Here is a 17,947-nt window from a genome sequence, read left to right as displayed (position 1 = left end):
ACAGCAGCAGCAGCACCACCAGCAGCCGCAGCGACCCGACAAAGACTTGGCTCCTCCCCTCACCCCCGCCTTCCAACCACCATCCCTCCCTCGACACCGCCCTTGATCGGACGACGACAACAACAACGACGACGACGACGACGACGACACGCCGCCGCCGACCCTGTCGACGACTCCGCCCTCCGGACCGACCCGCCCGAATTTTGAACGGATCGCATCAGCTATTTCGGCCCTACGGACAGGATCTTTGCCCACGCCCGCCCCGCCCCGCACCTTGACAGCCTTGCCGCAAGAGCAAAGGGCTCCTTCGACTCGGAGACTGGAGACGCTCTTCGCCGGCATCCTGGCCTCATCAGCTCGATCACCGCGCTTCTCCCACCTTTTTGCTGCTGCTCACTGCAGACATCATCAGAGTCGGCCTTCTTCCAATCGCCCGGAAGCTCCCCAAGCAGCGGCCCCGGCAGCTTCCGCTTCTCGCTCGGCACCGACGAACCACGACCTCGGCTGAACCGTCGAACTGCTGCCTCCTCGGCGACTTTGACTGCTTCATCTGCCTGCGACTTGGCTAGGCCCTTTGTCGGCCGCGCAGACCCGGTCACGGCAACAGCGACGGCTACGCCCCGAGCCGTGCGGAGGACGCCACGCGCTTCGTCATCGAGCCCTTTGTGCTGCGACCGAGGTCTTGTCTGCGGCAGCGCATCGCGAAGTTGAGGCAAGGCTTGGCTCTGCTGGCAGTCCTTCCGAAGGTGAGTGTCGGCTTTCCAGAAGACGCGACGGTGCGCTCTCGATACCTCCCGATGTACAGGTCTCGATCAGGAAGAGGGACAGACGTTGGGGGAGGAGGGCTGGTCACTCGATCCCGGCAGGGCGAGGTTTGTAGGCGAAGCAGGCGGACACGCTCGACTCAGCTGGCAGGAGGATGATGGTTGCTTCTCCGAAAGAGAGGCAGCGAGCAATGGGGATGGACGAGTTGCAGGCTGCAGGGCCCGTTGCGGCCAAGGTTGCGCCTTTGAGGCCGAGGGCAGGAGACGCCGAGCCGCGCCAGCCTGAGTTGCCTCCGAATGATGCGACGTCGTCGCCGCTCCTCGACGCCTCGCCAACTGCCTCTCTGTCGTGACGTTGCGGCGCCCCACTTTGATCTAAAAGCCTGACCGCTGATCCCGACCCACCTGCTGCTCTCTTTCTGCCCCTTTGCGCCCTCGTCGCCTTTCCGCTGACTTTCCGTCTTCAACCACCATCACCATCACCATCACCACCTCCGCCCTACCCTTCATCACCGCTGCCACCACCACTTCGCGCTCGCGCTCGCTGCACTGCTCCGATGCTCTTGTGGCGTCACGATGGCTCGCCCTCCGTCACAATCGCTCCCACCATCTCCCGAACCCGCGGCTGCGACCGACTGGACACCCCATCGACCCCCACCGCCGACCCATGCGAATCCGCCCCTTGCTGCTCTCCAACGTCGGGCAACGACCAACAGCTCTGTTGAGGCGACTCGTCACCGGAGCTGTCCAGGACCAAGGCGTGCCGACTCCCTGACGGGGACGACGTTTCAGGTCGGCCAGATCATCCCGCGTCCACCGCCGCCTCTACCACATCGCCTCACCGCACCGCCTTTCTCTGTCAGGATGGACGGCGGAGGACTACAGCTGCTTCCTTCGGCTGGACCGTCCCCGCCATTCGTCGCGGGCCCTAGGAGGGCTATCAGCTCGGCTTCGACGTATGCTAGGCCGCGCCCAGGGCCAAGGCCTCCGCGCCCATTTCACTGCGGCGGCCCCGGCGTTCGGTCCTCTGCAGCGACAACCTCCTTATCGCACCTTCCCAGCGGACCAACGGCCGGGGGACTCAGCTTCCAGGACTTCGATCTCGGCACGTTTCTCGGCACACATCTTTCCGATCTCAACGGCGGATCAGCACCGTCGGTGGGCGGCGGCTTCGACGATGGCAGTTTTGGCTCGTCGTTCGGCGGCGGGTCCTCGAGTCCGGCAGGGTCGAGAAACGGCGGGGGCGGTGCGAATGGCGGATCCGGCGGGGCCCCTGGCGGGAATGGCTTCAACGGCGGAGGCGCAGGCGGCAGCGGCAGCGGCGGTAGCGGGGGCGACGGCCAGGATGCGGACAGGGCCAAGAAGGTGAATCCGCTGGTCGACCTGATGGAGAGCGAGTCGGCTTACGTCTCGGAGCTGAGCAAGATCATCAAGACGGTGGCGGCCGCCTGGAGCAGAGCCAACTTCCCGCCGCCGGAGCTCGATGCCATGTTCCGGTGCACCGAGGCCATCTACCGGGTCAATCGGTCGTTCCTCAAGGCGCTCAAGGAGATCGGTCCCAACCCGTCTTCGCCCAAGGCGCTCGGCGACCTGCTGATGCGCTGGATCGACGACCTCGAGGCGCCCTACACCCGGTTCTGCGAAAGCTACCTCGCCGACTTTGACTCGTGGCCCAAGGTGCAGAGCAACCCGAGGCTGGCCGAGCTGCTCGGCGAGATTTCGGGCGCCACCAAGGCCGACGGCACACCGGTGGTGTTCTCGGACCGGAGGCGCGACCCGAACGAGCCCTGGACGCTCGACATGCTGTTTGCGCTGCCCCACATCCGGCTCAAGTACTACAAGAAGCTCTACTCGCGCTTGCTGAAGAGCACGCAGCCGGGCCGCAGCGACCACAAGCTGCTGGTGGGCGCCAACGCCAAGCTCGACGACCTGCTCGACAAGTCAAAGCGGCGCCTGGCCATGTCTGTGCTCGACGAGGCCGGCGGCGGCCGCGGCAGCCTCGATGGATCCCTCTCGGAGAGCAACACCACCGCCGAGACCTCGCCCCGTGGCAGAGGCTCTTCGGCCACTTCGGCGTCTGAGGGCAACGGTCCGCTTTCGCCCTCGCACAAGCCCTTCGCGTTCGCATCGAAAGGCCTGAGTCCCGCCGGCAGCCCCAGCAGTGGGGCCCTTCGCCACGTCGGTGACACCGGTCCGCCGACGCCGCTCGCCGCCGAACGGCGCCTCGAGGGTGGCTCGACGTCCGCATCGCCGAGCCGCCCGGACTTCTCGCGGCACAACAGCTCTGAGGCGGCGAGCTCGGTCGACGCAGTGACGTCGCAGGTGCGCAGCATGGCCGGTCCATCGAAGACGGACTCGATGTCGCAGCCCATCGAGGCCCTCGAGGGCCGCCTCGACACGAGCCGCACCCTCGACATCTTCACCATGAAGCCCAAAAAGTGCCAGCTGCAGATGCGGCCGCCAAACCTGCCGTTTGAGCGGTCGCTCCGCAAATCGGCCGACGTCGTCATCCACCTGACGCCGTCGAGTGGTGGCGGCGAGATCGCCATCCGCCGCGCCCACATCTTCCTGCTCACCGACCTCTTCCTCGTCTGCGAGAGGATGACGCCGAGCGAGCGCGCCGAGCGGTCCTCGGGGCCCGGGCCCAGCCCAGACATGTGGCTTCTCTATCCTCCGTTGGCCGGCAAGCACCTCCGCGTGGCCGACTTGGGCGGTCAGGGCAACGTGCTGGCCATCACCATCCTCAAAAAGGAGCGCCTGATTGTCTCGACCGAGTCTCGCGAGGCCAAGGAAGACTGGATTTCTCACCTCGAAGAGTGTCAGAGGTTCGCCGGGAGCAGTAAGTTGTCGCCCGCTCGCCCAGTCGCTGGGAAGCAGGGAAACCTGGTCGGCTGGTGCGCGATTTTTGCGGACGGTTTCTGACGCTTGCGCTACTCCTTGTCCCGCCTGGTGCCTGTGCCTGTACCGATTCCTCTTGTTTCCGTCCGGTTTCCGTCCGCCGCTGACAGTGGGGCTCAAGGTCAAGACCAGCAGCAGCCTTGCTCCGATCGCAAACGGAGCCACCGGTAGCGCCCTGCCCAGCCCTGCGCTCTCACCCTCGATCTCGGTCACGCCTTCGACGCAAGAGGGTCCCACCAACGGGCAGCCTCCGCCGCCCAACATCAACGTGCCCGCCTCGCCCCACTCTCCCGTCGCATCCGGCCTCGGGCGGCACACTTCGTTCAACTCGGTGGCGTCGTTCCCCAAGGAAGCTCCCAGCGGCTCGCCCGACCTCCGCATCCCTCCGCTCAACAGTCCGGGCTCGTACGGCTCGCCTCGTTCGCCCTCGCCTTCGCAGTTTGCCGGCCCCTCCCCTTCCTACTCGGCATTTGGAGCGAGGCCGTCGGGACCCCTACCCGGGGGCTCTGCGATCCGCCCAGCTGGCCTCATGTCCCCCACGCCGACGCTATCGCCAGACAACAGTCCCAACTTTGGACCCACGAGGCTGGGCCAGGGCCCCAACGGACCGGTCGGACCCGGCGGCTACCCCAGCATGGGTCGTCCGCCGATGATGGCCAACGCACCCAACGGCATGGCAGGGCCGCCGCCGCCGCGACCCCCTTACGGACCGGGACCACCGCCGCAGCACGCCAACGGCACCAGCCCTCGCGGCGGTCCAAGCCCGACCCCCGGAGGTCGAGCAGGGATGCCCAACGGCTCCATGATGCGCCCGCCGCCGCCACCCCCTCCGCCTGCGGATGGCAAGGGTTGGAGTCCATCCCCCGGGCTGGGGGCTCCCCCCGGTCACTCGCGCGAGCCGCTGCGTCGACCCTCGGCGCCCAACCTGCGCGACGCCAGCCGCGCATCGTCATCCAACGGGCACTCGGACGATGGCGCCGAGCATTCGCGGTCGTTTGGACGCTCGCGGTCGGTGTCGAGCTTCGGATCGTCTTCGGCGCCAAGGCTGCCGTCCGAGATGATGAAGACCGGCATGCCGACGCCCAATGGGGGCGAGGACCCGTCGCCGCCATCGAGCCCGACGCGCAAGAACCGCGGGCCGACGCGTAGCACGGTCTCGGCGCAGATGCGGTGCAAGATCTACCTCAAGCAAAGCCATGCCCAGTGGAAGTCGCTCGGCAACGCCCGGCTCAAGCTCTACCACATCCTGCCCGACGACTACAAGCAGCTGGTGGTCGAAAACGATCGCAAGACGCTCATCTCGACGATTGTGCTCTCGGACGGCGTCGAGCGCGTGGGCAAGGTGGGCGTCGCCGTCGAGCTCTCGGACCAGGGCAACCGCACGGGGATCGTCTACATGCTCCAGATGCGGAGCGAGGAGTCGGCCGGAGGCCTGTTTGGGCAGCTGCTCGAGGGCAGCGACCGCACGGCGCTGCAGACGCAGATGCGCTGATGCCACCAGCGCCCTTGTCCCGGTTCCGGTCCCGGTCCACCCTCTCTTGCCTCGCCACCCTTGTCCATATGCGCCCTCGCCCCTGCCGTCACGTCGACCGTCACCCTGGATCTAGTCGCCTTTGTCGTTCCCACCTCGTCGCTCCCTGCTCCGGCCTCGTCCCCTCCTCTCCTTCCTCTCTCTTCCACTGTCGCTCCCTGGTTCCCGTCCTCGCTCCTTGCAACGGCAGCCACCCACCGGGCTTCCCGACCCCCCACTCCCTCTCCCTGTATCTCTGGTCAATCGGGTCACCCCATTTCGCGCGCTGCCGTCGTCGTCGTCGATGTCGCCGCCACCAACGTACGCTCCATGTTTACACGGGCCATCCCGCCGCTAGACCTTTCCTTTGTCCTCGTCGTCATCCGCAAACCACACTCGCACAGCCAGGACGTTCATGTCGCCAGGACGTGGATGGGCATCGCTGCTCGATTGCCGCGACGCACTCTGGGCCGCTGCTGCTGCTGCTGCTGCTGCTGCTGCTGCTGCTGCGTGCCGGCTACTGCGGCGTCCGGATCTCCTCTGACGCGCCTTGGGGCGCATCCTCCATCTCCTCGTCGCCATCCTCGACGGCTCTTGCCGCGTCCGCCGTGCCGTCGCCTTGCTCATCCTGGTCGTCGGACTCCGACTCGTCCTGGTCACCTGCGTGGTCTGCCTTGGCCGGGGAAGCGGATGCCCTCGCCTCGGCAGCGAGGGCCGCCGCGCTCTGCCTGGCCGTCCTCTTGACCGGGCTTTTGTCCCTGCGCGGTTCGTCTGCCGCATCGCTGGCCGCGGCGGCCTTTGATGCCGCCGATTTCGACTTGGCCTTGACCTTTTTGGCGGGCCGTTGCACGGGAGCGGGTGCGTCTGCCATGGCCTCGTCTCCCGCACCGTCGTCGCCCTCGTCGTCGTCGTCTCGTGCCTTGCCGCGACCACCGCTGCCACTGCCACCACGGCCGCCGCCGCCGCCGCCGTCGTCGTCGGAGCCGTCCTCGTTGAGCGTCCCTGCGAGAATGGCCGCCTCCATGTCGGCGATCTGCGTCATCTTTGCCTCTCGCTCTGCCAGCGCGGCTGAAAGGGTAAGAGGCGTCGGGACCGCCTCTGTGCGAAAGAAGGACCGGCCAAGGCAGAAGGGACAAGAGGTGCGAGATGGGTCAGCCGGCGTGTCGTGGGACTTGGCCTCTGCAGAGGAGCAGCAGTGTGCGCACCTTTGAGAAAGTCGAGGTAGTCGTTTTGCTGCACCGCTTTTGCTGCACAGGGGAAAGGATCAGGACAGCAGGGGGCATGGCCGACAAGGTGAGTGGAAATGGACGGACGACGAGGACTCGCGCCTCGCCGCTGTGGGTGGGCCCCCGTGCTGTACGTACACATGTCCTTGTAGCTGACGACCTTTCTCTTGTCGAGACGGGCGTTGGTGTAGGCCTCGTCGACGAACTTCTTGACAAAGAGCTCTGTGGCGGCCGAAATGAGAAAGGTGGCCTCGCGCGAGCAGATGTCGACGTCGCGGTCGGCCTTGATGATGCGCTGTACGCGGGCCGTGGGCAGGGTCGACGTGCCGCGCTGGCGCTTGGTGCCGCTGGATCCGGGCTTGGAGGCGGAGGCTGCCTTTTTCTTCTTCTTTGGCTGCTCGGCCTCGCCATGCTGCTGCTGCTGCTCGTCTGGGGCTGTTGCGACGACATCGGTGTCGTTGTTGTGGCCATTCGCGTCCGAGAGTGTGTCTTGCGGAGTTGCCGAGCTTCTTTGCCGTTCTTGCGACATGGTGAGCGAGTTGGTGTGTGGCGAGGTGGGAGCAGGGGCCGGGTGATGGTCGAGGGTAGGACGACAGGTCGGCCAGTCTCCGGACTGTTGGTCAACCAGACTGCGCCTTGGCCAGCGGCCCCGGCCGCGCTCGTCTACGCGACACGCGCCTGAAGCCGAGCCTGGCCTGCCAGCGAGCCTGAAGGCGCATGCTCTTTTTCGCTTCCGCCCCGGAAAGGCCGGCCAGGCCAGGCCAGACAGGGCAGGGCCAACAGCACACCAGGCAGGCAGGCGCCTCCTCCACTTGGACGCTCTGGGTGTGACTTTGGAAGAGCAAGGCAAGGTGCAGGCTTGACCCGCCCCACTTGCCGACGCCACGGGCTCAGCTTTTGTTAGCTTGCCCCTCGACCACGACGCCACCCGCATTCCGCGACCTAGCGCTCGATCCGCCATGGCCGACCACGACGACCTCGATCCGGCCGCTCAGTCGTCCCGGTACCGTCCCATCAAGGTACGCCCCGCGAAATTCCTGATTGCTCGACTAGACGGCCTCGACCGCGCCTGCTGATATCCGCCTCCCTGCCGCTCCCCGCTCCCCGCCACCACAGAGGCTCGAGGAGAGCGTCGTCAACCGAATCGCTGCCGGAGAGGTGAGCATGCCATTCTTTGTGGTGGTTGCAATGGACCAGGCGGCCTCAGACTGACCCTGAACACCTTGACCCGCGCAGATCATCCACCGTCCCGCCAACGCCCTCAAGGAGCTCATTGAAAACAGCCTCGATGCCGGCGCAACCATGATCAAGATCACCCTCAAAGACGGCGGCGTAAAGCTGCTCCAGATACAGGACAACGGCTCCGGCATCAGGGTAGGTCCAGCCCCGCCGCCCTCCGCACTCGCACATTGTTGGTCAGTCGGTCCCGCGCTCAGCTGACGCGCCCGCTTGCCCTCACCGTACCCGCCCTCAATCCACACAGCACACCGACCTGCCGCTCCTCTGCGAGCGATTTGCCACGTCCAAGCTCCGCGACTTTTCCGACCTCTCCAAGATGACGACTTTTGGCTTTCGCGGCGAGGCCCTCGCCAGCATCAGCTACGTCAGCGCATCGATGAGCGTCGTCAGCAAGACAAAGGACCAGGATTGCGCCTACAAGTGGGTCGCGTTGCAGCATAGGCAGCTCCATATTGCCCTCGCCGCCAGCTAACCTCGCTCCCCCCTCGTCGTCTGCCGCTCCGTCACCAACGCCCTGCAGAGCCTACTACTCGTCGGGCGCATTGGCCCCGCCCAAGCCGGGCCAGTCGTCTGCGCCGCGCCAGTGCGCCGGCACCGACGGTACCCTCATCTCGGCCGAGGACCTCTTCTTCAACGTGCCGCAGCGCAGGCGCGCGCTCAAGAGCGGCGCGGACGAGTACAACCGAGCGCTTGATGTCGCCGCCAAGTACGCCGTGCACTACGGCGGCCGCGGGATCGGGTTCTCGTGCCGCAAGGCTGGATCCAACGTGACCGACCTCAACACGCCCGCCTCGGCCACCAACACGACGCTCGACGCCATCCGTATGCTCCACGGTAACGCGGTGGCCCGCGAACTGATCGAGCTCAAGCCGATGGAGGACGAGAGGTACGCCTTTCGCTGCCAGGGCTGGATCAGCGGAGCCAACTGGAGCAGCAAGCGCTCGACCATGCTTTGCTTCATCAACAGTGAGTACGGTTGGCCGTGGCAGACCCCGGATGTGCACGGCGCTGCGGGAAGAGCTCGGCAGCGTTGACACCGTTGGGCGACGTCGTACCCTCGTCTCCATTGCCTGCTGCATAGATCGACTGGTCGACTGCCCGCTCCTCAAACGCTCCCTCGAGGCACTCTACGCGACGCTGTTGCCAAAAGGTGGTCACCCGTGGATCTACATCTCGCTCGACATCCGACCGGAGAACGTCGATGTCAACGTCCACCCGACCAAAAAGGAGGTGCACTTTCTCGACGAGGAGGAGATTGTCGAGGCCATCTGCGTCCACGCTCAGACCTGCCTCGCGGGTGCCAACGCGAGCCGGACGTTCCAGTTCAGCCAGGCGCTTTTGCCCGGTGCGCCTGACCCATCGCGTCCGATCAAGAGCCGAGACCGCGACCGCGACGAGGCTGGCAACCGCGCACCGGATGGTCAGGAGACGCCGTATGACGATCAAGAGCGTCGCGATGCCCTCGACGACGCCGTCTCCGCTTCCACCACGACGCCCGTCGGCGCCAAGCGGGCAGTGGCGTTCGCCGACAAGAGCCTGCCGCCGTCGCTCCAGAAGGGCTATCCGCAGCACATGGTCCGCGTCGATGCGCGGTCGCGCACGCTCGACTCGATGTTTGGCTCCTCCTCGTCTTTGCAGCAGCAGCCTCCCTCGCTCAGGAACAGCAAGCGGCAGGTGGACGCGGCCATGTCGACCGATGCACCGACCGTCGATGGGGAAAAAGATCAGCCTTCCTCGCACCTCGACGACAGCAGCGCCATCGAGGACGGAGCGGGTGTGCGGCCGTCGGGGCGCAAGAAGCGACGCACGACGCGGATCCCGGAGTCGGACATTGCCCTCACCTCTGTGCGCGAGCTGCGCGCCGAGATCCAGAAGCGCAGGCACGGCGGCCTCGCCGACATTGTGCACAACCACAGCTTTGTCGGCGTCGCCGACCTCGACCGCTCCCTCAGCCTGCTGCAGCACGAGACGCGGCTCTACCTCGTCGGGCATGCCGCTTTCATGTGGGTCTCCTCTCTCTCTGCGTCGACCGTTTGCGTGCGTGCTCCACGGATCTGGGAGCGACGAGTCTGACGAGCCGTGACCGTGCGTTGCGTCCCTGTCCTCTATTGGTCCGCTTGGCAACAGCGAGGAGTTTGCGTACCAGCTCGTCATCCGCCAGTTTGGCAGTCTCAAGCGCATCAAACTCGACCCGCCACCTTCGATCGAGGAGCTCATCCGGATAGGCCTCGATTGCGAGCCGGACGTCCCGGTCAAAGGCCCAGACCGCGAGCAGATGGTCAAGGTGCGTTACGTGGTCTCCCTTGTTCGTCGCCTCGTACTCTGTCTCGTCCACGTCTTAACCTCCCTCTCCCTCTCGCCCTGTCGCACACACACAACACCCCTCCGACAACAAACGCAACGGCAGAAGATCGCAAGCACCCTCATCGAGCACGCCGAGATGCTCGACGAGTACTTCTCGCTCGGCATCGACGCCGAGGCCGGAACGCTGCTCAGCATCCCGACGCTGCTGCCTCCCACGCACACGACCACGGCGTCCAGGGGCGACGCCGACGAACCCGGCAACGACGCTGGCAGCGAAGCAACAATGGCGGGTACGATTTCGCTCGAGCGCCTGCCGGCCTTTTTGGCGCGGCTGGGCCCCATGGTCGACTGGGAGGACGAGAAGGCGTGCTTCGAGACTTTTGCGAGGGAGCTCGCCTTTGCCTGCCTCCCCGACACGCCGCTGCCACTCGCACCCGACAACCAGGGCGGAGGCGAGCGCAACGAAGACGATGGCGACGAAGCGGCGGCGGCGGCGGCGCGGGCAGAGCATCGCCGGCTGAGGGAGAAGACCAAGTGGGAGGTCCAGCACCGGTGGTTCGCCAGCATGGTGGCCAGCGTCGGCCGCTTTGCGCCGCCCAAGTCGCTCCTCGACAGGGATGTTGTGCAGGTCGCCAACTTGCCGGATCTGTACCGCGTCTTTGAGCGGTGCTAGAGGAGAGGGGAGACGGGGTCGGGACCAGCTGCGTCGATGGTCACCCGCTACATCATACCCGGTACCACTGATCGAACTCGGTGACGCCTCCCAGCCTGAGGAAGCCCGGTACGGGCGACGTGGCGGGCATCAGCTTGCGCAGTGGGCTGTCAGAGGGCCCGAGGGGCGGACGAAGCTAGTGTCAATACCGAGACGCCCTTCAAGTCTACGACGCCGGCACGGCGATGGCGGCAAAGGGGGCGTGCGACGGCTACTCACTGCCCCGGCGAGAAGCGCTTGGGCACGTTCTTGATCCTGCGCAGCAGCTGCGTCAGCGTCTCGGTGCTCGACACTTCGCAGATGTCGATGTCGTTGAGCTTCCTGCTCTTCTTGACCCTTTTGCCGCCGTGGCGCGAGAGGTGGACGTTGCTCGTGTAGACAAAGCACGCCGGCTCCTCCCACCACTTGGCGTGGGCCTTGGAGTCGGCCTCGTCGCCCCAAGCGGCGTAGGCCATCTGCTGGCGGGTGAGGGGCGGCAGGCCGTTGCGGACGCGGCACCAGTTGGCCACGAGCTCGAGCGCCGTGTCGTCGACAAAGTTGGACGACGGGAAAAACAGCCGCATCCGGTTCGGGTTCTCGAGCGCGTACTCGGACTCATAGCACGAGACGTGCCACTTGCGCCTCTCGCCCGTCGGCGGTCCCCGCGTCTTCTGCTCGTTGGCTCCGTGCGTGATCTGGATCCGGTAGGTGCACGGCGGGATCTGTTGGTTGCACTTCTGCGAGTATCGACGAGGTCGGCAGCGGCGATGAGGAGGGTTGGGTCAGCGCGTCTGCTGCACGCACGAAGCAGGCTAATCGGGAGCGGCGCAAAGGGGGCTCCAGGCGAAGAGGACGACGCACCTTGCAGAGCGTTGCCCTGGCGTACGGCGTCAGCTCGAGCAGGACCAAATTGACTGCCGGCAGGGAAGCGGTGGCGAGAGCGTCAATCTCGTCCGAGCCCATACGTCCTCGGTCGCCTCATCTCGCACAGCAACTCACGGTTCGGCGAGACGGTCCAGACCCTGCCGTCTTCGGTCCTTGCGCACTTTCGCTTGTTGACGACAAACGCTCCGTCGTCGTCTTCGTCTTCCTCGATCTCCTCGTCCGTGTCCTCTGCTTCCTCTCCTGCTCGCTGATCCTCGTCACGACGCGCCCTCCGTTCGTTGTCGTCGTCGCCGGACTGGCTCCTTGCTTTGCCCTTGCTGGAGCTCGTCTCCCTGCCGTCGCCGTCCTCCGAGGACGGCCTAGGATCAGACCTGCGCATGGCGACGCGGCCCCGCTCGTTGATGCTACGCTTCCGCTGAGCGGCGCGCAGGAGCGAGGATGGCGGTGCCGGTGGCGTTTCGCTGCGGTGGAAGCGGCTAGGAGGTCGCAGAGGGAGACGGATCGGGGCGAACTTCGATGGCAGCTTGACCTTGGAGCCTGCGGGTGTCGCCGTGGCGGTCGTGGGGGCTGCCTTGGACGTCGGAGGCGGGATCAAGGGCTCAGCGATCGCGACGCCACGGGAGGCCAGGGTGGCCGACCGAGTTCTCGTCCTGCTCGAGCCATCCGGCGCTGCGCTCTGGCTCTGTTGTGCGTTTGCAGTGACCGAGGACGAAGCCCTGGCCGCCGAGACCGAAGCAGACCTGGATCTTGTTGCGATGGCCTGCACTTTGGTCGACGGCGTGGTTCCTACCCGTGCGTGTTCGCGGCTGACGCTGCTTCGCCGCACCCACTCCCATCCATTCGTCCTCTCCCTAGTCTTTCGAGCCGACGAAGGCACTTCGAGGTACTCGTCGTCGAAGAGGTCCTCGTCGTCGTCGTCGTCGTCCTCACTCAGACTCGTCGTCGTCTCCTCCTCCCCAAGCTCCTCTTCGTCGGCGAGGGAGGATGCCTCGCGATCGGACCCGGACAAGGGGCAGGAAGCAGAGGAAGAAGAAGAGGAACACGAAGAGGTCGCGGCAGCCGTCGTAGACGTCGAGCAGCCGCCGGCGGATGCCTGGGTGGTAGTCGCGGTGGTAGTGGGTGTATCGTCGGTAGCGCTGGTGGTGGTGCTGTTGTTGGTGGTGAGTACGATGGTGGTGGTGGTGGGGCATGAAGGAGGCGGATGCGGAGCTGAACGAATAGGGTGGCGTTGTGTGGCGAGAGAGGCGCGGGCTGGGATGAGCAGCGGACGCGGTGGGAGCTCCAGAGGCGGTGTCGATGGCGACGAGGAAGGGCCGGCGAACGAGGGTCGAGAGGCCTGCTGGCCCGGCTGCGGCGGAAAAGCCGTCATCGGGCCAGGCCGAGCGTCTGGCCGCTGCTGCGCTCCTTCCCCAGGCCGAGGGACGGAGGCCAGGAAGGCTAGGGCTGGGGCTCGGGCTGGGGCTGGGGCTTGGGCTGGGGCTGGGGTCTGGGCGGGGACGCGGCGCGGGTGGCCCGCCGACTGGCCAGCGCGCGGTGGTTCGTGCGCCGCTCTGACTGATGGCTGGTTGCTGCTGTGGCTCGACATCGGCATGGGCCATGAGGCTGCTGATGCTGGCCAGCCCGCTGTAGCGTGGCGAGGTCTGCTCTGCGCGCTGCTATCCGCGACAGGTGCCTCGACGGCCAGCGCCGCGGCTTCGAAGGCGGCTACGAGCAAGTGATGCGCTCTCTCGTCTGCCTCATTTGCTCCTTCTCGTCGCCCCACCACCGCCTGCATCATGTCTTTGTTCGCCTCCTTTTCCCGCGCCCCGCCCTTGGCTCTGTTGGCAGCTCCCCTAGTCGCTGTAAGTGCCGTATCGATCGTGTGGCGGCGATCCGTCCTTGCCTCTTCCTCTGCTGCGTTCAAGAACGAATCCGACAAGATCGCCCGAGCATCGCCGTCTTGCGCTCGACTGGACAAATAGACGTCTCCGACCTCGTCGAACCGCTTGCACGACCTGGCAGAGGCCGAGTAGAAGGCCAACGAGGGCGACAGCGGAGGCGAAGGGGACACGCTCGGCCAGCCCGCCCGGAAGCTCGAACTTTGCGATGGCGAAGTCATCCCTCGTCGTCGTCGCCGTCTTCGGCGTCGCCAGAGCTTGCACCGGTTGCCGGCCTGGCCTGTCTGCTCGCTTTCTGTGGCCAAAAATCTTGTCGCGGCGCTTGGCCGAGCTATGTACGTATGCGCGTGTGGCGGCGATGGTGGTGGGAGTGAAGAGGAGAGTACGCTTAGCGGCTCGAGACGACGGATGAACAGACCAGCAGGGCGGATCGATTGTCAAAGGTCGAGCGCAGACGCGGGGCGTAGATGCTGGCACCCCACCTGCCTAGGCCTCCCTGCGGTGCACTGTGGTCGACTGGACAGCCACGGCTTCATCTGTTCTTCTCTGGCTCTATCTGCGCCTCATTGCCCCCTCTTCTGTACGCCCCGTCCCCTTCTTTAGCTCCGGCCAAACCTACAGGCAGGCTACATAGTTTGCAGACCCACACACGTACAGACGCCCGCGCACTTCCGGTCAAAAGGACAGAGGAGGGACCAAGCGCAAGATTTGCGGATGCAGGGCGCCCGCACGGCCTTGGCCCGCCTTGGTTGCCTGGCGTTCTGCGCCCCGCGCCAACTCGGGCCGAGCCGCGCCGAGCCGTGCCGCTTCGGGACGGGCCGTCTCCGATTCATAACGGAGGCCGATTGGGCTGGCTACTGGTCCTTGCCCGCCTTGCCTTTGTCGCGACCGTCGCGCAGCCGCTCCAGCAGCGGATGCCACAGCAAGTCCCTCCAGCTCCGGCAAAAGCCCTCGGCGCCAAACGTCGACACGGCGCGACATCTGGCACGTCTGCGGATCGACAGCGCTTCCGAGGATGGCAGGTCGTAGATGTCCGACAGCGCAGATGCGAAGGATTCGATCGACGTCGCATGATAGCCTGGTCAAAAGGTCAAGGCGAGATGGATCGGGGGAGGCGTAGGCATGCGTCAGCGGACGCCGGCCTTGCGAGCGAGGCCGAGGCAAAGGCCTTGGCACATTCGAGGTCAAGAGAACCGACGCTGGTGCTCACCTGTCCTCTCACTATCGACGGGGACGGCGATGTCCATCAGAGGGCCTGCCGAGGCGTGAGAGAGGGTGATCAATCCCGCCGCCTGAGACGCGCGCGTCGTCGTCAGAAACGACAGCGGCATGCAGGGGTCAGCCGACGCGCCTTTTCGCCGCCAAACGAGGGGCATCACGCCACGCAGCACGATCCGACACTCACCATGAACTCGACGACGTTGATGCCAAAGTGCTCGTCGACCATCGTACTCAGCCCGACGCTGGCACGCTCGAGGTTCTGCAGCACCGTCGGCCAGGGTGCATTGACGACCAGCTCGACGTGGTCGTCGATCTCGAGCTGCTTGGCCAGCTTGCGGAGCGCATCGATCCGCTTCTCGTCCTCGACATTGCGCGACGAGCCCATCATCACCAGCCGGACCGGGTCCGGGCCCTTGAACAAGTCCGGTCGGGCGTCGACCAGGGCGCGCAGGATGCGGAGCTGCTGTGGATGCTCCTTCTCCGGACTGCAGTGACCAGGACCGACGGTGGCTCGCAAGTCAGCTTGCTTTGGCCAAGAGCACTTCGCTGGACGATCCATCCCCAGCCTCGAACTCACCGAAACTGCGCCAGGCTGACGATCCAGGGCTTTCTGCCTTCGAGCGAGAACAAGTTCATGCTCCTCGTGTCGCAGGGCGGGTAGACGATCTCGGCCCGCTTTGCCGCCTTCGCCTTCGACGAGCCGATCAACGTGTTGACGTGGTTCAGCGTCCATGTGCCGTTGGCCACCAGCCGGTCCGCCCGGCAGAGCGCCCAAGAGTAGAGCCAGGCGAAAACGCGGTAGTAGCTGCCGGCCGCCAGGGCGAAACGTGGCGAGTCGAGCGTCAGCACTTCGAGCCCCTCGGTGGCGCGACCTTCGAAACGGCACCCGGACTCACTAGAGCTTGGCTTTACTGCGGGTGAGGCTCTGTGCCGTCCTGGCATCGTTCGTATGGCTGGCCTGGCGCTTCTCGACCCGGCGCAGCATATCGGTGCTGCCAGAAAGGGTCGTCCAGAAAGGCAAGGGACATCAACGACGGACATTCCTTCGACCGAGGGAAAGCCTCGCTGGCCTGCTCACCTGATGGTTGGATAGTGGACGTAGGCCCCGATGGCCGCCTTCTTGGTAAACACCCTGACGACGGGGTAAGCGAAGGCGTATCCCATCGTGTCTATCGCCGAGAGCCGATGGCAGAGCGCATTCAGCAGCGGGCGTCAGCGGCTTCGAGAGGGACGCCACGTCAAAGCTTCCGATGCCAACTCACCGACAAAGACATCGGGAATCAGCGAGCCCATCGCCTCGAAGGCCATCACGACGCTCCCGTAGCTCTGGCCGAGCAGCGTGAGGCGCCGCCAGTAGCCGTCCTCGACGAGGTGGCGGTTGCGAAGCGGCACCATGACGACGTTGCGCTCGCCCACGTCGATGCCGAACCGCTGCTTGGCCTTGCTCAGGATCTCGGCCTTGGAAGCCGTGGGAAAGTCGCCGGTGTAGACCGCCATCACCAGGTCCGGATCCTCGCGTTGGTGGTACGCCATGGCTTCAAAGAGGACCCGCTCGCCACCGCCTCCAGCATTGCTAATTCCTCGGCAGGCGGTCAAAGTGGGAACGAAGGGGAGACGCACGGTGCGGGTCAGCACAGAAGCTCATGCATTGCTTGGAAGGCGTGGCAGGCTACACTGAATGACGCGGATAAGCGTGGCTCCGACAACACGGCAGAAGCCCAAGTCGATGCGGACATGGCGACGAGCAAGCACGACTTAGAGTGCCGAGGGGCCACAACTACGCACGGACAGCCGGGATGCGATCCTGTGCCGTCCTTGCGGCCCGACACCAGCACCTCCGAGGCTCACCAGTAAGGGTGGAAGAGGCCGAGGATGGTGCGTCGGGGCCTTCCCTCGGCCATCTCCTTCTTCTCATCGATGCCGAGTTCGGCGAGGAGCTTCCGCCGCCTGCTCGGGTTGATCCTCTTGACCTCACGAATCGACGACTCGGCAACCTGGACCGCGCCGACCGCCAGCGAGATGGCCAGTAGGGCCAGGGGGAGCCCGATCGGGACCAGGACGCGCCAGAAGGATGTCGAGGTGTGGTCCGCCGTTGCGGCCGAGGCGGAGCCAGCAGACGAGGCTGCGGCATCGACGGCGGTCTCGGCGGCCTTGGTCGACGGAATGACCGAGAAGAAGAGTACGGTGAAGGCGACCAGGTAGGCGCTGAAGCCGAGCACCCTCGAGGGGCGGGCAGCGAGCGTCGGCTGGCTTGGCTGCTTCTTGTTGCCCTCGGCGATAGGCCGCTTCCCGGCAGCCCTCAGCGTGCTGGCGACGACGAGGTAGCTGTCGTAGAGGAGCCAGAGGGGCACAAAGACCCAGACGAGGTTCATAAAGGCGAGGTAGACCCAGGTGTAGAGCCAGTTGGACGTGTCGAGGGCGGTTGAGCCGGTGAGCCACTCGGGCGCAAAGGTCATGAAACCGCCGTAGATTTCTGCGGTGCTGAGGACGACGATCCAGTAGTGGTAGCTGGGGTCGTCGACGACCATCTGGTAGCAGATGTAGGCGGCCATTGGTCCTGCGCCGAGGACGGTGAGCCACTCGATGGCGACGACGTTGGCGTCCGGGATGCCCCAGCGTGCGTCTGCCTTTGCGTACTCCTGCCAGGTGAGGGCGAAGAAGCCCTGGGCGGTGTTGACGCTGCGGCCCTGGAGGGAGAGGTAGAGGAAGGAGCCCTCGAGAGTGAGGTGGCAGATGGCGTCAAAGGCGAGCCAGACGAAGATGAAGCGCGTCTTGGCCGACGACGAGGCGGGCAGGTAGCGCTGGGCGACGACGGTGGCCGCCGTGGCCATGGCGGCGACGTAGCCGAGCGACGTGAGCGACTGTGCCGTCAGCAGCTGGTCCATGGTGGCGACGAGGCGGTTGCGGTAGGGGTCCGACACGGGCTGGGTCAAAGAGCCATGCGCTGGGAAGAAGAAGGTGGCGGCCAAGGGTAACAGCAGGCGGGTCAGGCCCACGCCAGGCCCAGCCAGCCAGCCAGCCACCAGCCAGCCAGCCACCAGCCGGCCAGCCGCCGAGAAGGCCCATGCGGCCCCTCGTCTGCATTTCGGATCCGTCGGCCGCTGTTCCGGCCCACGCCTGCAGGCCTGGCCAGGCCTGGCCAGACCAACACCTTTGGCTGCCCGCGTCGCGTAGAGGCCAGCAGGAAAGCCAGAGGCCTGGCAGGCCAGGCAGGGTGTGGAGGTGGGCAGGCAGGCCAACAAACAGGAAGCGGCAGGCGGGGCTGAGTCGGGGCAGTCTTGCCGGTACCCCAGCTGTCGCCTTGCTTGCAATCAGCAGCTCTCGTCGGCTCC

At 65.7% G+C, this 17,947-nt stretch overlaps 5 protein-coding genes across 5 annotated transcripts; 2 read left to right on the top strand and 3 right to left on the bottom strand.

Annotated features, from left to right (window-relative positions):
* Positions 1–1,628: 1,628 nt before the first annotated feature.
* Positions 1,629–5,154, top strand: PFL1_03079 (uncharacterized protein; the record flags this gene model as incomplete). Its single annotated transcript, XM_007880595.1, has 2 exons — positions 1,629–3,603; positions 3,773–5,154. 2 exons carry the CDS (start codon positions 1,629–1,631, stop codon positions 5,152–5,154), a joined length of 3,357 nt encoding a protein of 1,118 aa, XP_007878786.1.
* A 535-nt stretch (positions 5,155–5,689) lies between these two features.
* Positions 5,690–6,927, bottom strand: PFL1_03078 (uncharacterized protein; the record flags this gene model as incomplete). Its single annotated transcript, XM_007880594.1, has 3 exons — positions 5,690–6,240; positions 6,378–6,419; positions 6,537–6,927. 3 exons carry the CDS (start codon positions 6,925–6,927, stop codon positions 5,690–5,692), a joined length of 984 nt encoding a protein of 327 aa, XP_007878785.1.
* A 430-nt stretch (positions 6,928–7,357) lies between these two features.
* PFL1_03077 (uncharacterized protein) lies at positions 7,358–10,614 on the top strand (the record flags this gene model as incomplete). The annotated part of the gene is made up of 8 exons (XM_007880593.1): positions 7,358–7,417; positions 7,515–7,556; positions 7,635–7,772; positions 7,882–8,057; positions 8,158–8,603; positions 8,719–9,640; positions 9,765–9,921; positions 10,045–10,614. The coding sequence occupies 8 exons, from the start codon at positions 7,358–7,360 to the stop codon at positions 10,612–10,614; spliced, it is 2,511 nt and encodes an 836-aa protein (XP_007878784.1).
* Positions 10,615–10,666: 52 nt separating this feature from the next.
* On the bottom strand, positions 10,667–13,615 carry PFL1_03076 (uncharacterized protein; the record flags this gene model as incomplete). Its single annotated transcript, XM_007880592.1, has 4 exons — positions 10,667–10,760; positions 10,873–11,369; positions 11,494–11,546; positions 11,632–13,615. The coding sequence occupies 4 exons, from the start codon at positions 13,613–13,615 to the stop codon at positions 10,667–10,669; spliced, it is 2,628 nt and encodes an 875-aa protein (XP_007878783.1).
* A 633-nt stretch (positions 13,616–14,248) lies between these two features.
* On the bottom strand, positions 14,249–17,500 carry PFL1_03075 (uncharacterized protein; the record flags this gene model as incomplete). Its single annotated transcript, XM_007880591.1, has 8 exons — positions 14,249–14,472; positions 14,605–14,686; positions 14,800–15,100; positions 15,193–15,420; positions 15,512–15,607; positions 15,694–15,784; positions 15,878–16,188; positions 16,464–17,500. The coding sequence occupies 8 exons, from the start codon at positions 17,498–17,500 to the stop codon at positions 14,249–14,251; spliced, it is 2,370 nt and encodes a 789-aa protein (XP_007878782.1).
* Between the last annotated feature and the right edge of the window lie 447 nt (positions 17,501–17,947).

The sequence above is a fragment of the Pseudozyma flocculosa genome, assembly GCF_000417875.1.
Source record: "Pseudozyma flocculosa PF-1 unplaced genomic scaffold scaffold00009, whole genome shotgun sequence".
Lineage (NCBI taxonomy): Eukaryota > Fungi > Basidiomycota > Ustilaginomycetes > Ustilaginales > Ustilaginaceae > Pseudozyma > Pseudozyma flocculosa.
This window is presented reverse-complemented; position numbering and strand designations above follow the sequence as displayed.